The sequence below is a fragment of the Arvicanthis niloticus genome, chromosome 24 (genome assembly GCF_011762505.2).
Source record: "Arvicanthis niloticus isolate mArvNil1 chromosome 24, mArvNil1.pat.X, whole genome shotgun sequence".
NCBI classification, from domain to species: domain Eukaryota; kingdom Metazoa; phylum Chordata; class Mammalia; order Rodentia; family Muridae; genus Arvicanthis; species Arvicanthis niloticus.
The window spans coordinates 21,880,389-21,902,306 of NC_133432.1; the positions used below are offsets into that span (position 1 = coordinate 21,880,389).

Here is a 21,918-nt window from a genome sequence, read left to right on the forward strand (position 1 = left end):
GTAAGTAAGGCCAATAAACTAATTAGCTCCCTAAGTGGGACTTTGGTGAAATCATCCATTACTTTGGCCAGTGGTTGGTGCCCTATCTAATGCAGACAGACCTTTAGTCATGTCACCCCAGGAGAAGTTAATGAAGCAGGGACAAGGGCGGAAAGGAAGGTGAGAAAGTCACCAGGTCAAAAACACCTCTAGAATCTTTTCCTACAACCTGCCTAGGCTCAAGAGGAATCCTGGGAAGGGGACTCTGAGGCTAAAAGAGGTGACAGCTCTCCTCTCCCAGCTGAGACAGGACCAGGCTGGTAGGAAGCAGACTGGAATTGTCAGTTCTCTTTACTTCCTCCGGTAGCTCTGCTCTACAGCAACCTAAGGGCTTTACAGGAGATTCGTTGTCTTGACAGGATGCATGTGTGTGCATGTGTCTACACATCTGAGTGGCCAAAGTGCCAAGGACGAACGATGGGAAGTGAGAAAGGATCACAGGGAACGAAGAGATGGCTCAACAGTGCATACAGCTCTTTAGAGGGCCTAAGTTTGAGTCCCAGAACCCACCTGAGGCAGGTCAAAATCACCTGTAACTAACTTTACCTTCAGGTGATCTGATGCCATCTTATGGCCTCTTTGGGCACTGCACCCATGTGCATAAACCATACACAGATAATTAAAAAGTAAATCCTTGAAAAAAGTAATAAATATTGGGCAGACTGAATCAACTAGAAAATTCCTAAGTGTCTCTGTGTGTGTGTCCAGCTGCATGTGTGTGGAGACTTAAAGTTGATATCAGTCGTCTTCCTCAATGTCTATCCACTTTATTGTTGTTACTGTGTGGATGTTGTGTGTGCTTTTGAGCATGTGCGGGTGTGCCATGCGAACACACAAAGGTCAGAGGACCACTTTATGGAACTGGTTCTCTACTTCCACCTTTACATGGGTTCAAGGCATTGAATTCAGGTTGCTAGACCTGAATAGAAAATACTTTTACCCAGAGTCACCACACAGGCCCTTTTGTTGTTGTTGTTTTGTTTTTTGTTTTTTTTTTGAGATAGGGTCTCTCACTTGCCTGAAGCCTGCTAAGTAGGCTAGGCTGGCATCCCCAAGGATCTCCCTGCCTCTGCCTCTCCATTGCTGGGATGGCAGAAGTTGGTCACCCTATCTGGCTTTTAACAAAGGTTCTATCTAGGGCTCCAAATTCAGATTCCTCATACTTGCAAGGCAAGAACTTTACCTCCTGAGCCATCTCCCCAGTTCTGAGACGCTCCTTTCAAAGCACACTGTGCTCCAGAAACTGGGGAATTACAGACCCTATTGCTCCCATAGCTGTTCAGCTCACAACACAGGGGCAATAAGTCAGTCAGTCTCTCTCTCTGCTTCTGTCTCAGTGGGAAAACTAATTTTTCCTTTGGCAGATGGTTGAATCACAAAGACAGAAGGATTCATAAAATTCACATGAACATCCTGTAAACATTTAAACACGTTGAGATTAGATAAGGCAACCATGACCTTGATTAAAGTTGAGCTTTTTTTTTTTTTTTAAAGTCTACAGCGATAATCCCTCCAATTTGCAGGCTGAAGCACCATCCTTCTCTTGAAAGGCTTCACTCTTATTGGTTATGCTGTGCAGATAAGCAAGCACTCGCCACCTGATTAACTCGTTGTAACACTGGGAATGAAAGGCATCAAAAGAAGCAACATTTTGGAACACCTATTCGGGTCTTACTCCACTCAATTGGATTGAGTCTACAACACACAAACATTTAAATAAAAATCAATTGGAAAGTTCAGAAAACATATTCATCATACCCCTGTCTGTTCCAACCCATGCCTCTTGCCAATTAACTGTTTTATCCCAACTGGAGATGCTGGCCCAGAACGAGGTTTACTTAGGATTGAAAATTCTGACCTGCAGAGGCTAAATGGCTTGTTCAAGCTCACAAGCTGAGTGATGGACTTGAGCCACGGCCCCTTGCTGTTACAGCCTGGGGCTCTGTCTCCAAGCTGAGCAGGCCAACATCAAAGCTGCCAAGTCCTGAGCCCATGCCCCAATCAGCTTGTGAGTTTAGCACTGCCGTCCAACAGTGAAATTTTATGGACCAAATCTGCACACCCACCAGACCACCAGGCTTGGAGGCATAACCTTCCCTGCTAAGCCTGCTACTCTGAGACCAGAAGATTGCCAGGTTCCGGCAAAGGAGAGGGGATGTGATATGTGGTCTTGAACATCTGGCTTTGAACCATGCCAAGGTGAGACTACCCTAACACTCTTGTTAAAACTGGTCAATAAGAGATAGCCTTGAAGAGTTTCCCAGCTGTGTCTGTTACCTGATGTAAACCTGTCCTTTCTTGCAAAGCTTTAAAACACTGTGTATATGTGCATGTGTATATATATATATATATATATATATATATATGTATATATGCATGTGTATATACACATATATGCATGCATATATGTATACATAGACACATGCATATGTATGCATATTACATATATACATATATACACATGATATATATATATACACACACACACACACACACACATTCACACTCGCACAGAATTGACTTTTAGGCATGTAAGCAGTCTTTTCAGAGTAACCTGAATCTGATGTGAGATACGATGACAGCTGAAGGACCTGTAAACCAAATACCCAGAAGGCACTGCAGCTACTATCAGGAGTAAAGAGACACCCAAGCATAGTGAGGCTCACTGCATCTCAGGAGTTACTGACAATAATGTCACACAATGATTCCCCCCTTTTTTGGTAGTTATTTTTTCTGATATTTAGCAGTCTGAGTACTAATGACCCTTAACAAAACTATCCTGATGCTGTTTGAGCTCCCCAGCGGCCCTCAATCTCTTTCTCCAGGGAGGAGGGGCTGTGAGTACCAGGCAGTCTACTTCAGCAACACCTGTACTTGCACACTAATTCAGGGGCTTGTCATTCATGTTACCAACAGAAATTAGCATAAGGCATTAAGGGGAAACTGCAGGGGAGGAAAGAAAGGCCATTCTGATGGAAATAGGGGGCGAAGGAATAATCCGTCATCAACTAAAATGCTTATTTGTGTTTCCCAAGCAAAGCTTAGGAGAAAAGCCTGTGTTGATTTTTAGTATACACAAAGAAACCTTAATCCTTTCAAGGCAACTGAAATCACCCCTCACTACTCTCAGAAAAGCAGCAAAGAAGAAAGGCACCCGGTCAGGGGCATGGCTGTTCACAGCCAAATAGATGCCACACATCACTCAGTGTAAGTAAACAAAAACAGGAATGTGGGAAGTGTTGGACTGGAGACTCCAAGGGTGGAGGTGGGGTGGGAGAAAGAGAGAAGAGGCAGGAAGGAGAGAGGAGAGAGAGGAGAGAGACAGAGACAGAGAGAGAGAGACAGACAGAGAGACAGAGAGACTGGCTGACTCTTCAGTCTGCTCCTCAGGTCACAAATAGTGCCAACGCAGAACCAGCTTAGACAGGGCCATAGCAACTTATAACACAAGAAAGATGCAGTCCCAGGCAGCAGGAGGTATGTGTGTCCAGGTTGAGGGGGGTCAAAGATTCATGGAAATTGCTTTGGGTAGGGACCTGCTGTGACTCAGATTCCTCTTCTGTTACTTTTCTTTTTTTCTTTTTTTTTTTTTAACCAAGGATACCTCCAAGGCCACCTCCTCTGGATAAGAGGAGCAGAAAACAATCATACATTCCTATCCTTGAGGGAGATGTGTGCCAAGCACCCGAAATCAGCTTTTATTTTTTTTTTTTAGCATTATAGATTACAAATTTATACAAACTTCTGAGGCCATTAAAAAAATGATAAAATATAAAAGTTGGAATCATATCATTAAAATATAAGATCATAACTAGTATGACATTAATTCTGGGAATCCTAGCAAACTTTTAAGCATACAGACCTTGGGGATAACTTTAAATATAATGTACTATTTAAAATCAAGGCAGGTTCAAGTTCAAAATAATTGGAGGGCATAAAATAACTGCACATGGAAATGTCTTACTGGTAAGCAAAAAAATAATAATAATACCAATTAAAAATGTTAACAGTGAAATAAACTGTCTGCTGAGATATTCTCCCATTTCATCCTATGGGTACATAACTCCTGGTCCAATGCTGGTCCAATGTTCCCATATATCCTTAGTGGAACAGGGGTTACCACGGGCAAGCACATCTTTATTTAGCAATCATCCTGCAAACCCCTAAATTGGGTTCTATAGTGGGAAAGGAAAGGTGGGTTGACATAATTTGTACCTTTTGGATGACACACCTTTTGAAGCCAGTGCATAGAAACTCCCCTAAACTTCATTATGTCCAAGGACACTTCTGCAAATGAAGACCCCTGAGAAACCCACCGACAGTGATTTAGGGTGAGCCCTCCCAGAATGTACCTCAGCATCGTTAGCTTCTCTTACTCGATGGACTGAGGTTTGGAAGAAATAAATGGAGAAGTGTGCATTTAAATTCTACCCTCATTTATTAACTTTACAGAGAGCCCAGAGCAGAAGAAGGCTTGGTTTATGGCTATAATGCCGTGAATATTAAATACCCCATTGGTTATTACTGTCTGAGGCACACACACTATTTATAGTGCTCCTACTGCCGGGAAGTTGATAACTAACAATCAAGCCATTGTAAAACCATCCTTCTATAGTGCAGCATCCTACATGAAATTAACCTCTGGTCAATTCAAACGAGGATTCAGAAAATTCTTTAAAGAAAAAAAACAATGTTCCTTTTTTTTTTTTCCTCCTGCACCTCAAAAACATCCAGATCGCACGTGAAGCAAAAGCACAAAAATGCTAAGACAGAAAGAGCACATGGGTTTTCCTTTTCTCTTTCTTCCTAGACAATGAGCTGCATATATATATATATATATATATATATATATATATATATATATATTATAGTTTTATATATATAATTTTAACAGCCATCCTTTAGAGGAATAAAGGGGTCTTACCTTTGTTTACAAGAACAGTGTTGAAGAGTTTTTCAGAGCTAGCATCTGAAGCCTGGAAAACAAGACAAGAAGGGAAAGCGTTAAGACTGTCATTGAAGACCATCAACCAAAGCATCGTCGGCTGCTGTAATTTTAAATCAATTGACTAAATTTTAGGAAAAATGTTAAGAGTTAGTAATTTCCCCAAATCCTCCATCAGGTGGTGCTGGTTGACTGTTGGAGAAAGGCCTGCACTGCAGCTATTTGCTGGGGGAAGAAAGAAAAAAAAAATCTGATTTTCAAAATGTGTCCTTATTAGACATATTATCTGTGCAAAACATATGTCTACAAAACACTCTGCAAGGCAATTTAGTTCATTCACAAATTGATCTTCCAATTCTGTTGACAGATCATTATTTTTATTTTTTTTTTATTTTTTATATATTTATTTTTTTATTTTTCCACTGGATTTTGTTTTCCAATTTTTTTCCACAAATCAGAAATGTGTATTTATTTTTGACGTTAAGCTTTTTCTCACCAAAGTGTCAACCAGGATATCCAGAAACTAATTTGTTTTGGAAGTTGTATTTGATGATGCCGAGGTTCAGCGTTTGTCATGGTAACCAGGACCAAACTCGGTGTTATAGATGAGAGCAGATCCTACTTAGAACCTGGCCACTCTGCCACCAGTATTACCCCCTTTTCCTGCTTTTCAGGGATCATATCAGCTAGTTATTACACTGGTGTGAGGGAAGGCAATAAGCCTCTGTAAACAGCAAGACTATAAAGTCAGTTTAAATTATACACTAACATTCTAGGGAATAAATGGTGAGCCGGTTTTGTGAAAGAGACGGCAATATCAAAGATTTACTGCTTCTTTCTAGGACTTAGAAAACGGGTGAAATTAAGAAAGCTCACTCTTCTCATTTGAAGACACCTCTTGCTATGTTTGACCTGTGACCCTTCTGAGAAAACTCTTATTTTTCCTTTTTTATACCAAAATGCATGCATTTGACAAAAGCATGCACAGGATGTTCAATAAATAGGGGAGAAAGAAATGTGGGGAATAGGGGTAAGGGAACTTGGGCTGGCTTTGGGGGACAAAGAAGATATTCTATGTAGTCTTTCAATGCTACACTGATGGAGATGAAATATTTCTGCGTATAACTGAGAGAAATGTTCCAGTTCACAAGGCCAGGGATATAAAAAGACCCAGCCTATTTTTATTGTGGCTGGCTCTCATTTATTGTATTCTAATCTTCCTTCGATAGGGTGGTTCAGAGGATTAATAGGGTCAAGGGCAAAAATATACAAAGTAAGTATTCAATTGCATTCACTTGTAAAAAATCCTGCAAAGACACCACCTCTGCTTTTGTAGAAATAATAAAATACACACAGAGCTTTTTCCTGACATCATAAGTAATGCTAAACGAAATTATATTATTATTATAGTAATGTTTCAGAAAAATGAGCCACAAAGAAGGTCCTGCGGTGGGTGTTTAGCATTAAACAGTTCAAGAATATTAAGTTACAAAGCCTCTCTGATCTGCACTACATATACAGAGACTTGTGAATCTGAAAAAGCACACAATGTTTCAGTGGCACCGGAGGTGTTACTATTCCCAAACATTAATGAGATTTCTATGCTTTGTAAGTCTTGCAGGCTATAAAACTTGGTAATTCCAAGAGTTTTCATCGTTCTTAAAAATGGTGTAAAATGTACTTAGATTAGTCATTAGCAAGCCACAGCTTCAAAACTAAAATGGAGTTAATATTTTTTGAAAAAGAAAACTACACACATGCACACAAGAGCAATACCCTGCCTCTTCTATTATTTTAAAGAACTAAAATAACGGTTGAAAATTTTGGGATTTTCTATTACAGTGAGTCTAATGGGCCTAAAGAAATAGGTTTAAAAAAAAAATTACTGCTCTTCCAAAACGGCAAAAACAGAGAGGGAGAAGCAACTGGTTACAGTTGCATTTTCCGTTGCTCTAGGAATGGGAGCAAGAACTGGATGAGGCTGTAGGTGGCAGCCCCTGTGATACTGTCACCTTTGTGAGCACCACTAGGCTCTGAGTAGGCTCTCAAGTGGATAACGAAGTGACCCTGAGGACCTGATGATTCTGTGACCAACGGTTGTCAAGGAAATATGTCTGATTCAAGATGCTTGGACCCATGCCTTCTAATGGAAGCTTTTTGAGTTCTTCTATTTACTGACATCAGTCACAAAGTATTGAATTGTCTCCCATGCCTTGGTTACAGTAAGGGGGTGTCTCAAAAACGCCTACTTTGGAAAGGGAAAAAACCCGCCTAAGTTACATGTGTCTCGGTGCCTTGGGGGGAAAAAAAAGGCCCTCGTTCTTCGTGGATCACCTTCACCCAAATTCTTCAAGTGAGTCTCCCAGGCAAAGTCTTGATAGATGCAAATTCCATGGGGCTGCTTCAATGGTCCTCAAGTAACTTTCTTTCACTCAACACTTTTAAAAATCATTCATACAGGGTGGGCGTGATGGCTCACCACACGTAAACCGGTTTGTTGCCAAGCAAGACGACCTCAGTTCGATCCTCTGTGCTCACTTAACGGTGGAAGGAGATATTCGATTCCTGCAAGTTGTCCTCTGACCTCCTCAGAGACCCTCCACATACATACGTATTTTTTTTTAATCGTTTGTACATATCGCTGGGCTCCTTAATCCTGGGGACATTTTCATTTCGTTACTTTTAGAAGAAAAAAAGTGCATTTCTCTCTATAGCTTGGATCATTCCCCTGTTTTTTCTTTTTAAATTAGCAACAAGGACTGCAGGTGCGGTGGATCTAGTGGCAGACGCATCGGTGCCTTCCCACTTCTCTTCATTACCCTGCACCCTTTAGGCACATAGAATTTAATATCAGTTGCCATTTCGTTTCCTCGCCTCGATTATCTTTGATGAGTTTTACACACTTAGAGGCGCAATCTAAAATTCCCAGACAAACATGCTCTTTGGGACATTTTACGACAGGGTGGGCACTATTTGCCTTTTACATCAATATTTTTATGGTCTAGAAGCCGTAGCTGGCGTGGAAAGAAAAGTTAAGTCAAGCAGACTGGCTAATGAAGAAAACGAATAAAAATAAAGAAATAAAAAAAAAAATCCCGTGCACACGGGTGGGTCCCAAACATCTGGAGCTGTACCCGGATCCCCTTAACACTCAATTCGCCGAGGTAGCTCTCCAAGCTCTCCAAAACCGCACCCGCAAGAAGAGGGTGCAAAAGACAATCCTCTTGGAAACTTAAGCGCGGGTGAGTTCCTGCACCAGCTAGCTCTCCTTTGCTTCCCCGGGCTCCGCGTGCGCAAAAGCGGGAGGGCGGGGACCCGGAGCTCAGCCCAAGGACAGTGACCCGTCAGCAGGCAGCGCCGCTCCAGGGAGCCCTTTCTAGCCCAAGCGGGTGCGGGCATTCCCAGCCTAGGAGTCTAGTGGATCTCCCCTGGGAGCTATGGGTCCACTCCCGGAGGTGGGATCGCCTCTGTTGGCTAGGGCCTCCCCGGCAGGCGCTCTCAGCTCACCGGCCGAACCCAGCCAGCTCAGGGAGCTAGGAAAGTACAAAGGGGAGCGGGGGAGGGGTGGGGGAGGAAGGCCCGGCCCGCCAGACGCCAGCAGCCCGCCTCCGTTACCACCCTGGCCCGGCTGCGGCCGCAACAAAAGACCCCTCGACCCCTGCCTCCTCCCCCGCAACCGCGGCCGGCGATCGAGCCACCCCACCCCCCAACGGGGTGTGTGTGTGAGGGGGGAAACAACGTTACCTGGTCGCCAGGGGTTCAGCGGTCTTGTCAACCCCAAGTTCATGGTTTGAGTCCTCCGCCAGGTTCCCTCCGGGTGGATCACCACACACCACCGGGAGAGAGCAACCAAAACCCAAGGCAGAGAAAACGCCCAACTCCAGACGGCCCGGCTAGGTCCGCAAGTCTGTGTGTTTTGCTAATTCCTCTCCAAAGTCTTAAAGCCGAGGCACGCGAACCAAATCCGAACCGGAGCCGCAACGGCAGCAGAGCCAGCAGCAGCAGGAGCACCCGGCTCCTCCACGGCAGCCGGGAGTCAGAGCCGCGCGCGCACATCCAACGCAGCCAAGTCCGGGGCGGGTGGCGGGGAGATGGGGAGGGGGCCCGGCCCGCGCGCTCTCCTGGTTGCTCCTGCGGGGCGCGCGGGGAACCGGCTGGTTTAAACCAGGGGCTCAACTTGGTGCGCCCTGGGGACCTGGCAGGGCTGAAGAGCAGCGGCCCGGGAGCCGCTGCCGCGGCGCGCGGAGCTAAGAACGAGGCGGCTGCGGCGGCGACAGGACAAAGGAGACCATGTGCGGAGGGAGGGAGGAGGGAGAGGGAGGAGGAGGAGGAGGGCGTACGGCGGCAGAGGCGAAAGCAGCTCCCCGGCGGCCGCCTCGGGCTTCCCAACAGCGGGCGCCGCCTGAACGGCACCGCCGCGGGCTGATCTGATGGGTCCTTGGGCCCGCCGCGGCGTGGCACCGACACGCTCCGGGAGTCGCGATCTGCCGCGGGTGTCGCCCGCCTGCGGTGCAGAAAGCTGAGGTTGAAGCAGCTACGGGGCGCGCGGGACTAGCTCCGCTCCGGCCTGCCTCTCCCGCCTGCTCCTGGCTCAAGTGAACTCCATCGGCGGCCCGCCGCCAGCGCCACCGGCTACCCGGGGCTGAATTGAGGCAGGGAAGGGGGTCCCTGGTGATGACGCGGGGACACTCCTTTCTCCCACCCTTGCTCTCGCGTTCTGGACTTCGCTCCCCGGATTGTACCGAGCGCGCCTTACTCCTGGCGCTCGCGGCTCTCGGAGCGGGACTTCTCGGCGCGCCCAGCCGGAGCCGCCAGCCGGTGCCACCGCCCCTCCTCCGTCCCGCCCCATGCGCCCCGCCCCTCGCCGCCCCTCCTCTCCGCCCTGGCGCCCGGTTGGCCCCGCGGGGGCGCAGTCCCTGGGTGCGACACTGACAGCTGTGGCTCCCACTACATCCCGCCTCCGGTAGCGGACTGGCCCCTAGTCCCCACGGCGCCTTTCCCCCTGCGGGCAGGAACCGCTACGCTCAGGTCCCTTTTGCAGTAACAGCTTCCGAGATCTGCGCTGAACCAAGGAGAGGCTACAAGGCCTACAGCCTGGGGTTGAATTGCCTGTAGGCCAGTCTCATGTGCAAAGAGCTGGTTCTGAGCGGGGGATGGAGGTCCAGGGGTATAGATCTTGGGCATACAGTAGGTGCACGATACAACATAATCTTTGTATTGTCTGACATGGAGGGGGGATGGGATCCGAGTCTAGAACAAAAAAAGTCTTGATCTAACCCCTATCCCACGAATCACAGTAGGTTTCACAAACTGGCCACATCAATTGCCTTCCCTCTGCACCATTCTTCAAACTATCCGACTTGTGTACACATTCATACCCACCAAGCGGTGACTGAGGCTTCCATGCAGCATATGTAAAGAAAAGCCAAGTCAAAGCTTCATTCCATGGATGGGTATTTGTATCACCTATCACCAGGATGTCCCCTGGAGCCAGTTCAGCTAACTGCTCTGGGGTAGAGAGATGGACACAGCCCCTCCTTCCTTTTTAATTAAGCATAAGGTTATCCCTCCCTCCCCACCCCTGTGCTTGTGTTACCTGTGTTCCAGGCTCTGTAGGACAGATACCCTACAGCTGTGAGTGACCTGATTTGGGTGCTAGGAACCAAACCCCAGCCCTTGACAAGAACAGCAAGCACTTTTAACTACTGAGCCATCTCTACACCCCCAATTCTGAAATTCTGTAATCCTAGTACTTGGACAAAAGATAATGAATTTCAGAATGGTCTAGGTCACATGGTGAAAACCTGTCTTAGTGAGATGAATCAATGAATTACTACTATTAAGTACATGTTTCATCTCTTCGAGGTTACTTCACCACACTGATGTCATGGAACTCTTAATATAAATAAAATAAATTAATTAAACCTTTCCCAAAGTGCCAGCATTGTAAAGGCATTTGCCACCAAGCTTGACAACTAGAATTTCAGAACTGATTCTTGTAAGCTACCCTCCGACCTACACAAATATACATACAATAAATGAATAACTGTAACAAAAAAAAAAAAAAAAAGCTTAAACTTTTCAAAGAAGAAATGGGGGTGGGTGTTTTTGCATAACAACATATTATAATCCCTTTAATAAAACTAATTTTGGAAATCAGTGTTCTCTTTAGAGCTTTGCCCTTCTGGAAAATACAGCAAAATGAAGTTTGGGAAAAATGGATTGGTTTAACTATCCACTTTGAGGAAAGGTAGCAGGCCTGCAGTCTCTTTGTAGCCATGGATGATCTCCAGATCCTGTACAGAGCTTTGAAACTCGGCCCCTCCCCAGTCTTCCTAATTGGACATTTCATTTTGTTTTGGTTTATTGAGACAGTATCTTACTATGTAGCCCAGGCAGGTCTCTGCTCCAGCTGGCCACCTCCCTGCCTCCTTTCTTCCCAATCGGGGGATTATGGACACGTACCACTTCATCAGGCCCAATTCTGGAAGGTTTTCGGTCCAAGGCTAGAAGCCATCATGTCTTTTGTATTTCAGTAGCTTAATACACAAACTATTTCTGGCGTCTTTACATCACTTTCAGACTCTGAGCTAGTTCTAAAGATGGCAAGTCTTAGAGAGAGGCAATCCTACCAACGTCAATGAGCAAGCCCTGGATTCAAGCTGAGACAGGAGGATAAGGAGTTCTGGGAAAGCCTGGGCTACATAAGACCTAATAAATAAACAAACACAATCAGGCATAAACTCCAATGTCCTTCTACTGTTAAATTAATTATTTCAGGAGAGTTTTACTAAATATAACCACAGGTGGGGGTGGGGTCATTTTTCAGTGGGGTGGCCTCTGGTTAGTTATCAATGTTCCAGTAAATAACTGCATCTATAATCAGATAGCCATATTTAAATTCAGAGGAACACACATACACACACATTTTATTTTTTAAGAGTTTAAAGTAGCACAGGCTAGCTAATTGACATAAAAAGCAGGAGGGGGACTTGCTGTAAAGAAGGGGTTCAGTAAAATTGGAAGGGAGTTCTGAGAGGGTAATGAAGATTAACATGACAAATATATATACATATATATATTTACATATGTATATGACAAATATATACACATATATATATGTGTATATATACACATATATATATATATGAAATTTTCAAAAAGTTTTAAATAATCAAAGATTTCAGCCAAGTTTTTCACTCAGATTTTCTAAGCAAAAGGAAAAGTCATCTTCCTCACTCTATAAAGTCAAATAATTTTTTTTTTTTAACTCAGAAAGCTGAGGCAGAAGGATTATGAGTTTGAGGCCAGTTTGGACTATACAATGAGGTCCTTTGTCAAAACAACAAGAGCAAACCAAAACAAACAGTAATTCTAAATCCATCTAAACAGTCATTCTCAACCTGTGGGTTGTTGACACCCTTTCACAGGGCTCGCCAAAGACCACGGTGGGGGGTGGGGGGAATACAAACACAGGTATTTACATTATGATTCTTAACAGTAGCAAAATTAGTTACGAAGTAGCAGTGGAAATAATGTTATGGCTGGGGGTCACCACAACATGAGGAACTGTATTGAAGGCGGCAGCATGAAGAAGGTTGAGAACCACTACTCTAAAGACTTAATGACTGACTATTTGAAATTCAAGATGGTATTCAGTGGGTATCTCAAGTTAGCAGACTTTTAACTTGGCCATATTTATAGAGACTATTTCTTTAACATTCCTGCCTTGGAGTGAAGGAGTGAATGCTTCGCATGGAGGAGGTTCCATTCATCTATTTGTATTTAGCCTTGGAAACAGAATGAGCTTGAAGCATGGCCCCAAAAGGGAGATGCTGAAAGGTTCCTGATACAGTTAAAAGAAGAGGAAGCCTTTGCAAAAATCTACTCGAGCCTTTAATTTTAAATCACTTAAGCAGTTTGAAAAGAGCACTGAAAGGAAGTAATAATGTGTGGGAAGTACCTTCTCCAACTAGCCTTGGGTAGATGCCACTTAGTCTGGATTTTCTTAATCTTTATTTGTGGGGGAGGCTCATGTATCCCAGAATGGCCTTGAACTTGTGGCTGAAGATAACCTTAAACTGTGCCGATCTCCCACTATCTCTCAAGGGCTGGGATTACAGAGTTGCTCCTAGACCTGGTTTATGTGGCATTGGGGACCCATGCATGGTAACAAGCACTGGACCAATTGAGGCAAATCCCCTGTCCAAGACCTGCTTCCCCACCCCCCCACACACCCTTCCTTCCTGTTTTTGAGAAAGGGTTTCTCTGTATAGCCCTGGCTGTCCTGAAACTCACTCAATAGATCAGGCTGGTCTTGAACTCAGAGATCTACCTGCCTCTGCCTCCCTAGTGCTGGGATTAAAGGTGTGTGCCACCACTGCCCAAGTAGGACCTGCTTTCTATGGTGGTCAAACAAGAGCCCCAGTGTGTGGAACACTAGCAAAGAAGGTGCTGGCTGCCAGAAAGGAGATGCAACACGCCCCCCCCCTTGTCCTTTTCACTTTCTTCAGCCCAGGAGACAGCCTCTCTTCCTGGGTCCTGGAGATTCTGTTGTGTAGGCCTAAAACCCCAGATCAGTACCTTCCTTTTGTCTGCTTCAGCTAGCCTCCAAGTCCTTCTGCCTCCACAGCCTCCATCCTTTCTGAAGGGGTGAATTTTGAAATGGAAGTATCATTACTTGTCAGGCAGAAAGGAAGCTGCCTGGCTCGGATTCCTTTTGCTGTAAAGCAAAACCCCTCCACCACCACTGTACGCCTCTGTCCCTACCATCGATCACGGCTGTAACAAGAGGGAAGTAAATAAACGGAACGGTGTTAGTTTATGGTGCATACTACTGAGATGCAGGTGGGGGGAGGAATAAATATTTTCCAAGTGTAGAAGTCAAGGAAAAGAATTTTACTTTCAAACTTCGGAGGTGACTATAAACTACTGGAGGGGGGGGGAAGGTCTAAGAAAGGATGTAAAATATATCTTACTTAACCACCAAATCTACATTAAAATATTAACATTCAGAGGTTGACACCACAGAAGAAAGGCAGTGAAACTGGAAATAAATTCCATTGATACTCATGTCACCCAGCTGTCGACAGGTACCTCATCTGATTCCTTTCCATTTTATGTGTCGCTACGGATGAAACCCTCGGTCTTACATATACATATCAGGCCAGCACTCTACCACAAAGCCACATGCCCAGCCTCTCGCCACCAGGTGTTCTACCACAGAGCCATCCCCAGCCGCTCACTGGGGGACTGCAGGCAAGAAATTAAAGCAATATACTATACATGATGCTGTCGTCTACTGGTCCCAAGACTGAGCCTCGACTACAGACACTGACATTCATACACGTATGTAGTAGTGTGTTTCTCAAAGGGCTTTACCATGATGTTAACACTTATATCACTGTTCACTGTTGAGGGAGACATATATAAACTGGGATATTCTCCTAATTCCAGACAAGGAAAATGATACAGGAAATATAAGGAAGGCCTTGGCAAGGAGCCAGGGTGACAGTGTGACTTTCAAAGTGTGACTGTTATCTTCTGTATTCATTACTACTTTTCCATACTCTCAGGGAGTCAACCTTGATTTCTCAGTTCCAAACCCAGAAGGCAAAAAATAAACTCTGGGGCTCATAGGAGAGACGGAAGTGCAGGTATGAGAGACGGCTCAGCAGATAAGAGAAACTTCTGCTCTTGGAGAGGACAGGAGTGAGTCTCAATCCTATAACTCCAGCACCATGGGATGGTGCACCCTCTTCTGATCTCTACAAGTACCTGCACTTACATACACAGACCCACAAGCAGACACACAAATACACACATGAAAAAAAAAAATTAAAACAAATCGTGAAGGAAATGTTTGTGCATATAATGAAGGTGGTCTCAAACTGTCTATATTAGCCAGAATGTCCTTCAGCTCGTGATCCTCCTGTCCCTGGCTTCTGAGTGCTGGGATCACAAGGTTCTTTTTTTGAGATAGTGTCTCTCTATGTAGCCCAGGCTGGCTCACTCAAGAGTTCCCTCAAGAGCCTCCTGCTTCTCTCTCCTGAGTGCTGGGATTACAGGTGTGTTCAACGCCTACCTCAAAATTCATTATGATGTCTACAATCTAGAGAAGCTCCCAGATCTGAGAGGTTGTGGTAAACATGTCTTACCCATATGAGGATATCTGAGGCTTATTTACCTTGTTAGTTTTCATTGTCATCTTGACACAGTGGTCTACAGTCATCTGAAAGGAAAGCCTTCAATGAGGAATTGCCTAGATGAGATTGCACTAGGAGTGTGTCTGTAGGGAATTCTCTTGATCATTAACTGATGTCAATGGGAACAGCCCTGAGGGATGCAGTATGCTAGGCAGGTGGCCCCAGATTGGATGAGAAAGCTAACTAAGCATAATCTTTTGAGTCAGCCTAAAAGCAAGCAAGCCAGAAAGCAGCAGTCCTTCATGGTCCCTGCCCTGAGTTACAACCCGGACTTCCCTCAACGATGGATTAGGACCTGGAAGGGTAAGATAAAGCAAACCCTTTCCTCCTGGAAGTTGCTTTAGGCCAGAATATTTTATCACAGCCACAGAAAACAAAAGAGAACATTCACCTACCCGGGTTTTACAGCTTGAAGGATGATTGACATCCTGAGAAATGGCGGCTGACCGAACACTAGTCCATCTTTCCTACAACCTCCACTCAGAAGCTTGAGTAGCTGCCCTTGGAAATGAGTTACCTAGAAGTATTAATAATCCCTAGGGTCCTTGGAATTCTACTCTTCTATCAGCTTGAATAGATGAAGCTTTTGTCTGAGGCTTTACGACTGAACACTTGCAGAAGTCCTAGGTAGGCAAGAACAGTATATTTGCTTCCACTGTTTTGGTGAATCGTACAGTTTCTGGAGAAACAGGAGGGGGTTGGGAGGGGGTGGGGAGAGGGTGTTAAAAGGTTACAAAATTTCCTTAATGTAGATCACCTAAAAGCATTCTTGTTTCTGGCTTCTCACTTCTGCTCTGACTTTAGCTTTTATCCTCTTCTGTGCTATCAGAATGTAGTGGGAGACTCTTGAACATTCTTCTATGTATCCCCCATCTCTGGCTTTATGGGTCAGATCCATATTCCTTAAAAACAAGTTTAAATCATATTTATTGGGGGGTGGGGGAGAGATGAAGGTGGTGGTAGTAAGGACAACTTGAAAGAGTTGATTCTCTCCTTTCACAATATGGGTCCTGGGAATTGAACTCAGGTCAGCAGGCTTGACAGCAAGTGTCTTTTTTCCACTGAGCTATCTCTCCTGCCCCAGAAATGTAACTGTTGCAAATGGTCAAGTGATATGAAATTATTTGTGTTGATTAGAGGTGTGTGAGGCTCTGGGGACCTGCCATCTCCTCTTTGGCCCTGTGTAACTACCATTTGCAGATGTTGGTGGCACAAAGTTCTGCTGCTGCTCTCAAAGACACATCTTTCTTTTTCTCCTCCTCCCCTGTGTGTGTGTGTGTGTGTGTGTGTGTGTGTGCATGCACGCATGCACCTGCGTGTGCACTCGTGTGTTCCTCATGCTTATATGGCAAGAACTTTAGAAAGAGAGCTGTACCATAGGCCCTTGCCAGTTATCTTAGAAACTGGGTGTGGTTTCTCCATCTCTGGTTCAATTTGCCTCTCCTAAAGTTAGTTAAAGCACAGAAGAGCTTTGTCTTCAGAACCTGCTCTAAACTGCAACATTGTATGCAAATAAATAACTATTGTGTTTTAGGTTATTACATTTGTATCTTGTTACAAAGCAATCAGCAACTGAAGTAGCAACCTGCATATAGGCCAGCTGAGAAAGGCAAGTAAAACACACAAAGCCTTCGGTGTCACTATTGTGATCTTTGTCCCTAGCCCCTCACTGGGGGATTCTAGGCAGGGGCTCTACCACTGAACCACGGCCCCAGCCCCTCACTGGGGGATTCTAGGCAGGGGCTTTACCACTGAACCACGCCCCCAGCCCCTCACTGGGGGATTCTAGGCAGGGGCTCTACCACTGAGACACACCCCAGCCCCTCACTGGGGGATTCTAGGCAGGGGCTCTACCACTGAGACACACCTCCAGCCCCTCACTGGTGATATGAGGTAGATGTTGTAGCACTGAACCAGACTCTCAGTCCCAACAAGGAGAGAGAGGATAAAAGATGAATATCCAGGGAAGAAACACATACCTGGGCATGGACTATGAGTCCTGCCTGCAAAAGAGAGGACCTTCTGGTCTTGTGAAAGATGCAACAGAAGTCAGAGAATTAACAGATAGAAGAAAAAAAAAACCCACAAACTCAACTCTAATAAGGCAGTTTTCCCAGTAATAAAGTCAAGGAAATATAACATGTCAATATTAATGAAAGAATAAATCTGCCCCCTCCCTTTCTTTTGGAGACTAGAGGTGTTTGCAAAACTAAAAAGTCTTCAGTAATCCCTTCTTTTATCCGAAACAGATTGCAGTTTGAAGCACAGCCCCATAAAACTGTGGGTTCAAAGGAACCTGAAACCAAATTAGCATAAAATCTGGAATTCTCATTGCCACCAAATGTACAGCTGCCATCTGACAGCTCTGCTGTGATTTTTTTTTTTTTTTTCCAAATAGAAACGGAAAGTAGTTGAGGGAACACAGGCCATGTCTCATGCTTTCTTGAAGGGTCCAACAAACCTTGAGAGTCTGGGGGTGTGGCTCAGTTGGTAGGACACCTGCCTTGCATGCACAAAGTGCTGGTTCCATGCCAGCACAGCATAAACCAGGAGTGTTGGTGAAAGCCTGTAATCTCAGTCTTCAGTAGGTAGAGGCAGGAAAGTCACATGTTCAAGGTCATGCTCCCTTACATAGTGAGTTCCTGGCAAATCTAGGCTCCCATGTGACCCTGTCTCAAACAAACAAACAAACAAACAAATAACCATGGGGTTGAAGAGATGGCTCAGCAGCTAAGAGCACTTGCTACTCTTGCAGAGGTCATGCATTCAATTTCTAGCACTCATGATAGGTGGCTACAATTGCCTGTAAGTCCAGCTCCAGAGACCTGACACACTCTTTTGGAGATAGACACACACACACACACACACACACACACACAGACACAAACAGGAACTACCTTCCTCCAGCTCTATCCCCACCATAATTGCTTTAATCTTGTCACCAGGCATGGTGACACAAACCTGTAATCTCAACTCTGAAGAAGTAGAGTAGGGGATCAGATGCTCAGGGATACCCTTGCAGTAAACTCTAGGTTAGCCTGAGCTACATCAGACTTTCCAAAGGGGGCGAGGGGGATTAGCTGGGGAGTGACCACTAAAGTCATTGACAGCTTAACAGCCAAGAGGGTTGATGGTTACCCCATTCAGAGAGAATTCTTGGTGACTGGTTTTAGGGGTGGTGTATGTTTTAAGGTAAATCCCGATACACAGGTTGAATCTGCCAGCACAGTGCTGGGGAGAGGAGGCTGAATGCCCTTTCCCAGGCTTTGCATCACAGATGCCAAGAATATACTACCAAGTTACTGTCCCAGTCTTTTGATTAGGTCCACACAGATCTAACAACTACATTGACCTTCTGTAGGCACAAAGGAGGGAGGCTTGTTTGGCTGAAGCATCACTTTGGGGGATGGACAGTTACCCTTCCTAGGCTGAGATGGCTCAGCTGGTAACAGACTTAGGGCCAAGGCTAAAGGCCCAAGTTGGATGCTCAGAAACACACATGGTGAGAGGAGAGAACAGACTTGCAAGTTGTCACCTGACCTGGAGCTGACACACGTGCACATAAGATTGTCGAAAGTTACCCCCTACCCCACCCCCACTCCACAGGTCAGGAACAAACTCCAGAATATAGATTGAACCCTCCCCCGACCCTTGAGGAGTAAAAGCTGAAAGATTTTTCTCACCCCCAGGGAGGAAGGTGGATTTACCCAGCACCATCCCAACCCTCCTTCTCTGACTCTCCATATGATCTACTGAATAAATCCAAGTGACAGCTGGCAGGGGCCGCCTCAGCAGCGCATGAAAAGCAGGCTGAAGCCCCGCAGGGAGCGAGGGGCCAGCCCTCTCTTCTCGTCACGAGCTTCCCCCAGGCTTGCTGGAGTCTCCCAACCACTATGCTGCCGTCCTGACCATCTGGTACTGAACTAGGCACTGATGTTAACTTAACATCAACCACGCGGGCCAGAGATGGGAGAGGCCTAAGCTGTGTTGTGTGACTAGGGTGGGCTGACCCGACTGGAAGATTATCAAAAATTCACAAGGAAGCCAGTGTGGAGAATTAGGGCTTCATTAACAACAACAACAAAGTAAATAAATAAATTAATTAAAATTTTAAAAAAAATGTCTTTCTCATTGTTGTCATTTTTTAAAGAGCAGGCTCTCCTGTAGCTCAGGGTGGCCTCAAACACCTTATATAGATGAATTTCTGATCCTCCTGCTCCCATCTTCAGGAGTTGGTACCACTGTATCCAATTTATGTGATGCTGGAGATGAAACTTAGGGCTTGGTACATGCTAGTTAGGTACTCAGGCAACTAAGCTCCATTCCCAGCCTCTTAGTAACCTTCCTCCCTTTCTCCTGATCCCTCCCTCCCTCCTTTTCCCTCTCTCTATCTCTGTCCCTCCCTTCTCCTTCCCTTCCATACTCTTTCTCATCTTCCCTCTCCCATACGTCCCTTTCAGAAGCATCTCCTCTAGTCCAGGCTAGCCATGAACCTAGTGTGCCTTGGCTTCCCGAGTGCCGGGATTGAAGGCGTACAGTGCCCTGCCATGCTCAGCTTCTACTGTTATGATACAACTTTTCACATTCTTTAGAATTTAAAAAAAAAAGAAAAGAAAAAAAAAAAAAAAGAAAAAGAAAAAAAAAAAAAACCAGTGAGCATCTGGTATTTACACAAGAATCTCCGAGTTGATGGATTTAATTACAAGTGTTAGTCAAACAGGAAACTTGTAGCCAGGCTTTCAAATAGCCACTTGCCTATAATGAACGCGGTTTTACTTGGGGCTGCTGCTGGTAAAGAATGCTATTTATTATTTGGCAACGAGTGTTCTCGGAGAAGAAGGGGCTGGTTTGAAAACAAAGCAGTTGTCGGCTGGTAGCTTTTGTTTTAATTTACGATGTTGTCCGTCTCGTACGAAGATCAAGTGGCAGGCAGCATTCTCTGCGAGGCAGTGCGCTCTGCGTTGTTTTTCATTAGTACCGGTGGTGATGGATTTCTTCTGGGTTACCAGAGCTCACTTACAGCTGACAACATGCATTTGTGAGATGACTGGCTGAGCGTGAGGGTCCAGTACAAGGCCAGCAAAATGCCTGCACAGAACTGGCCTATGAAGGGATTAGGCCTACGCTGGCTTCATCTTATTAGTTCGGGACTCTGGTGTGTTTCAGAAATAACATGACCATGGACCCTTGTCATTCCAGCACATGGGAAGTAGAGGTAGGAGGATCAGGAGATCAAGGTAGCCTCGGCTATGTAGGCAGTTTCGGGCTAGGCTGTGCTACTTGAGACCTCCACAAGATAAAATGAGTCAGTCTCTCTCTCTCTCTCTCTCTCTCTCTCTCTCTCTCTCTCTCTCTCTCTCTCTCTCTCTCTCTCTGTGTGTGTGTGTGTGTAGTTGGAAGTACCACAGCACTTATGGGGAGGTCAGAGCACAGTTCGGTCTCCTTTCACTAGGCATATCCCAGGGATGAATCTCAGCTCAGAATCTCAGCTCAGACTTACCAGGCAATGCTTGCAGAGACACTTATCTGACTTTTCTTTTTTCTATTTCTTTTTGAGACAGGATCTCATGGTGTAGCCGAGACTGACTAACCCATGCTAGCCTTCAATTCCTGATCATCCTGCCTCAGCCTCTTAAATGCTGTAGTTAGAGAAAGGAGCTGCCACGTCTGGCTTTCTTGTGATTACTTCCAATCTAATACTCACTTGATAGAATCTGGCTGGGATGGTGGTACACACTTTTAATCCCAGTACTCAGGAGGCAGAGAGAAGCGGATCTCTGTGAGTTTGAGGCCAGCCTGGTCTACATAGTGAGTTCTAGGTCAGCCAGGGCTATACAGTGATTCCTCCTACAAACAATACAACCAAACCAAACAACCAAACAACCAAAATACCACATGTACAAGAAGAGGAAGAAACTCACATTTCCCTCTTTGAATGTGCAGGGTATTTTCACAGGGCATCTTCACAAGGTATCCTACTGGATTAACCTTTCCTGTCCTTCTGTACCACTCTCTTGGCGTTTCCTGGTAAACCATGGAGGTGTTAGAAGTGTGGCGTGGCTTATATCTAAGCCTTTCAACTGGTGAGTACAATTGCACTTCTTGATCAAAACGGTCAAGGGATCAGTGAGCCCCTGCAGCTGTCCGACACTACCAGGGGCTCCGTCGAGCACATTTGTCAGCCTTGTGTTTTTAAAAACAAAACCCAAAAGGGTGAATGCGTCATCACATTCTCTGTAATCTAAAAACCAACAGAGATGTACTTACTTCAGAAAGAAAACTCTCTCTCTCTCTCTCTCTCTCTCTCTCTCTCTCTCTCTCTCTCTCTCTCTCATGCACGCATGCATGCACGCACGCACGCATGCTCGTGGGCTACAGTTAGATTTTGAGGGTGGACTGGGGGGGTGAATTTCAAGATAGGGTTTCTCTGTGTAGCCTTGGCTGTCCTGGAATTCCCTTTGTAGGCCAGGCTGGCTGTGGATTCACAGGGATCCACCTGCCTCTGCCTCCTGAATGCTGGGATTAAAGGTGTATGCCAATTCCACCGTACACATGTGCTATGGTTGGATTTGTTTGTTTGTTTGTTTGTTTGAGACAGGGTTTCTCTGTGTAGCTCTGGCTGTCCTGGAACTCACTCTGTAGACCAGGCTGGCCTCAGAACTCAGAAATCCGCCTGCCTCTGCCTCTCAAGTGCTGGGATTAAAGGCGTGCGCCACCACTGCCTGGACT

At 45.4% G+C, this 21,918-nt stretch overlaps 1 protein-coding gene across 7 annotated transcripts in view; it reads right to left on the reverse strand.

Annotated features, from left to right (window-relative positions):
- Auts2 (activator of transcription and developmental regulator AUTS2) overlaps nucleotides 1-21,918 on the reverse strand; it is a 1,059,321-nt gene that overhangs the window by 81,576 nt on the left and 955,827 nt on the right. For all 7 annotated transcript variants that reach the window (XM_076923064.1, XM_076923068.1, XM_076923067.1 and 4 more), the window contains one exon: nucleotides 4,964-5,015. In XM_076923064.1, the coding sequence (XP_076779179.1) occupies nucleotides 4,964-5,015 (52 nt within the window). The remainder of the gene's footprint in view (nucleotides 1-4,963; nucleotides 5,016-21,918) is intronic.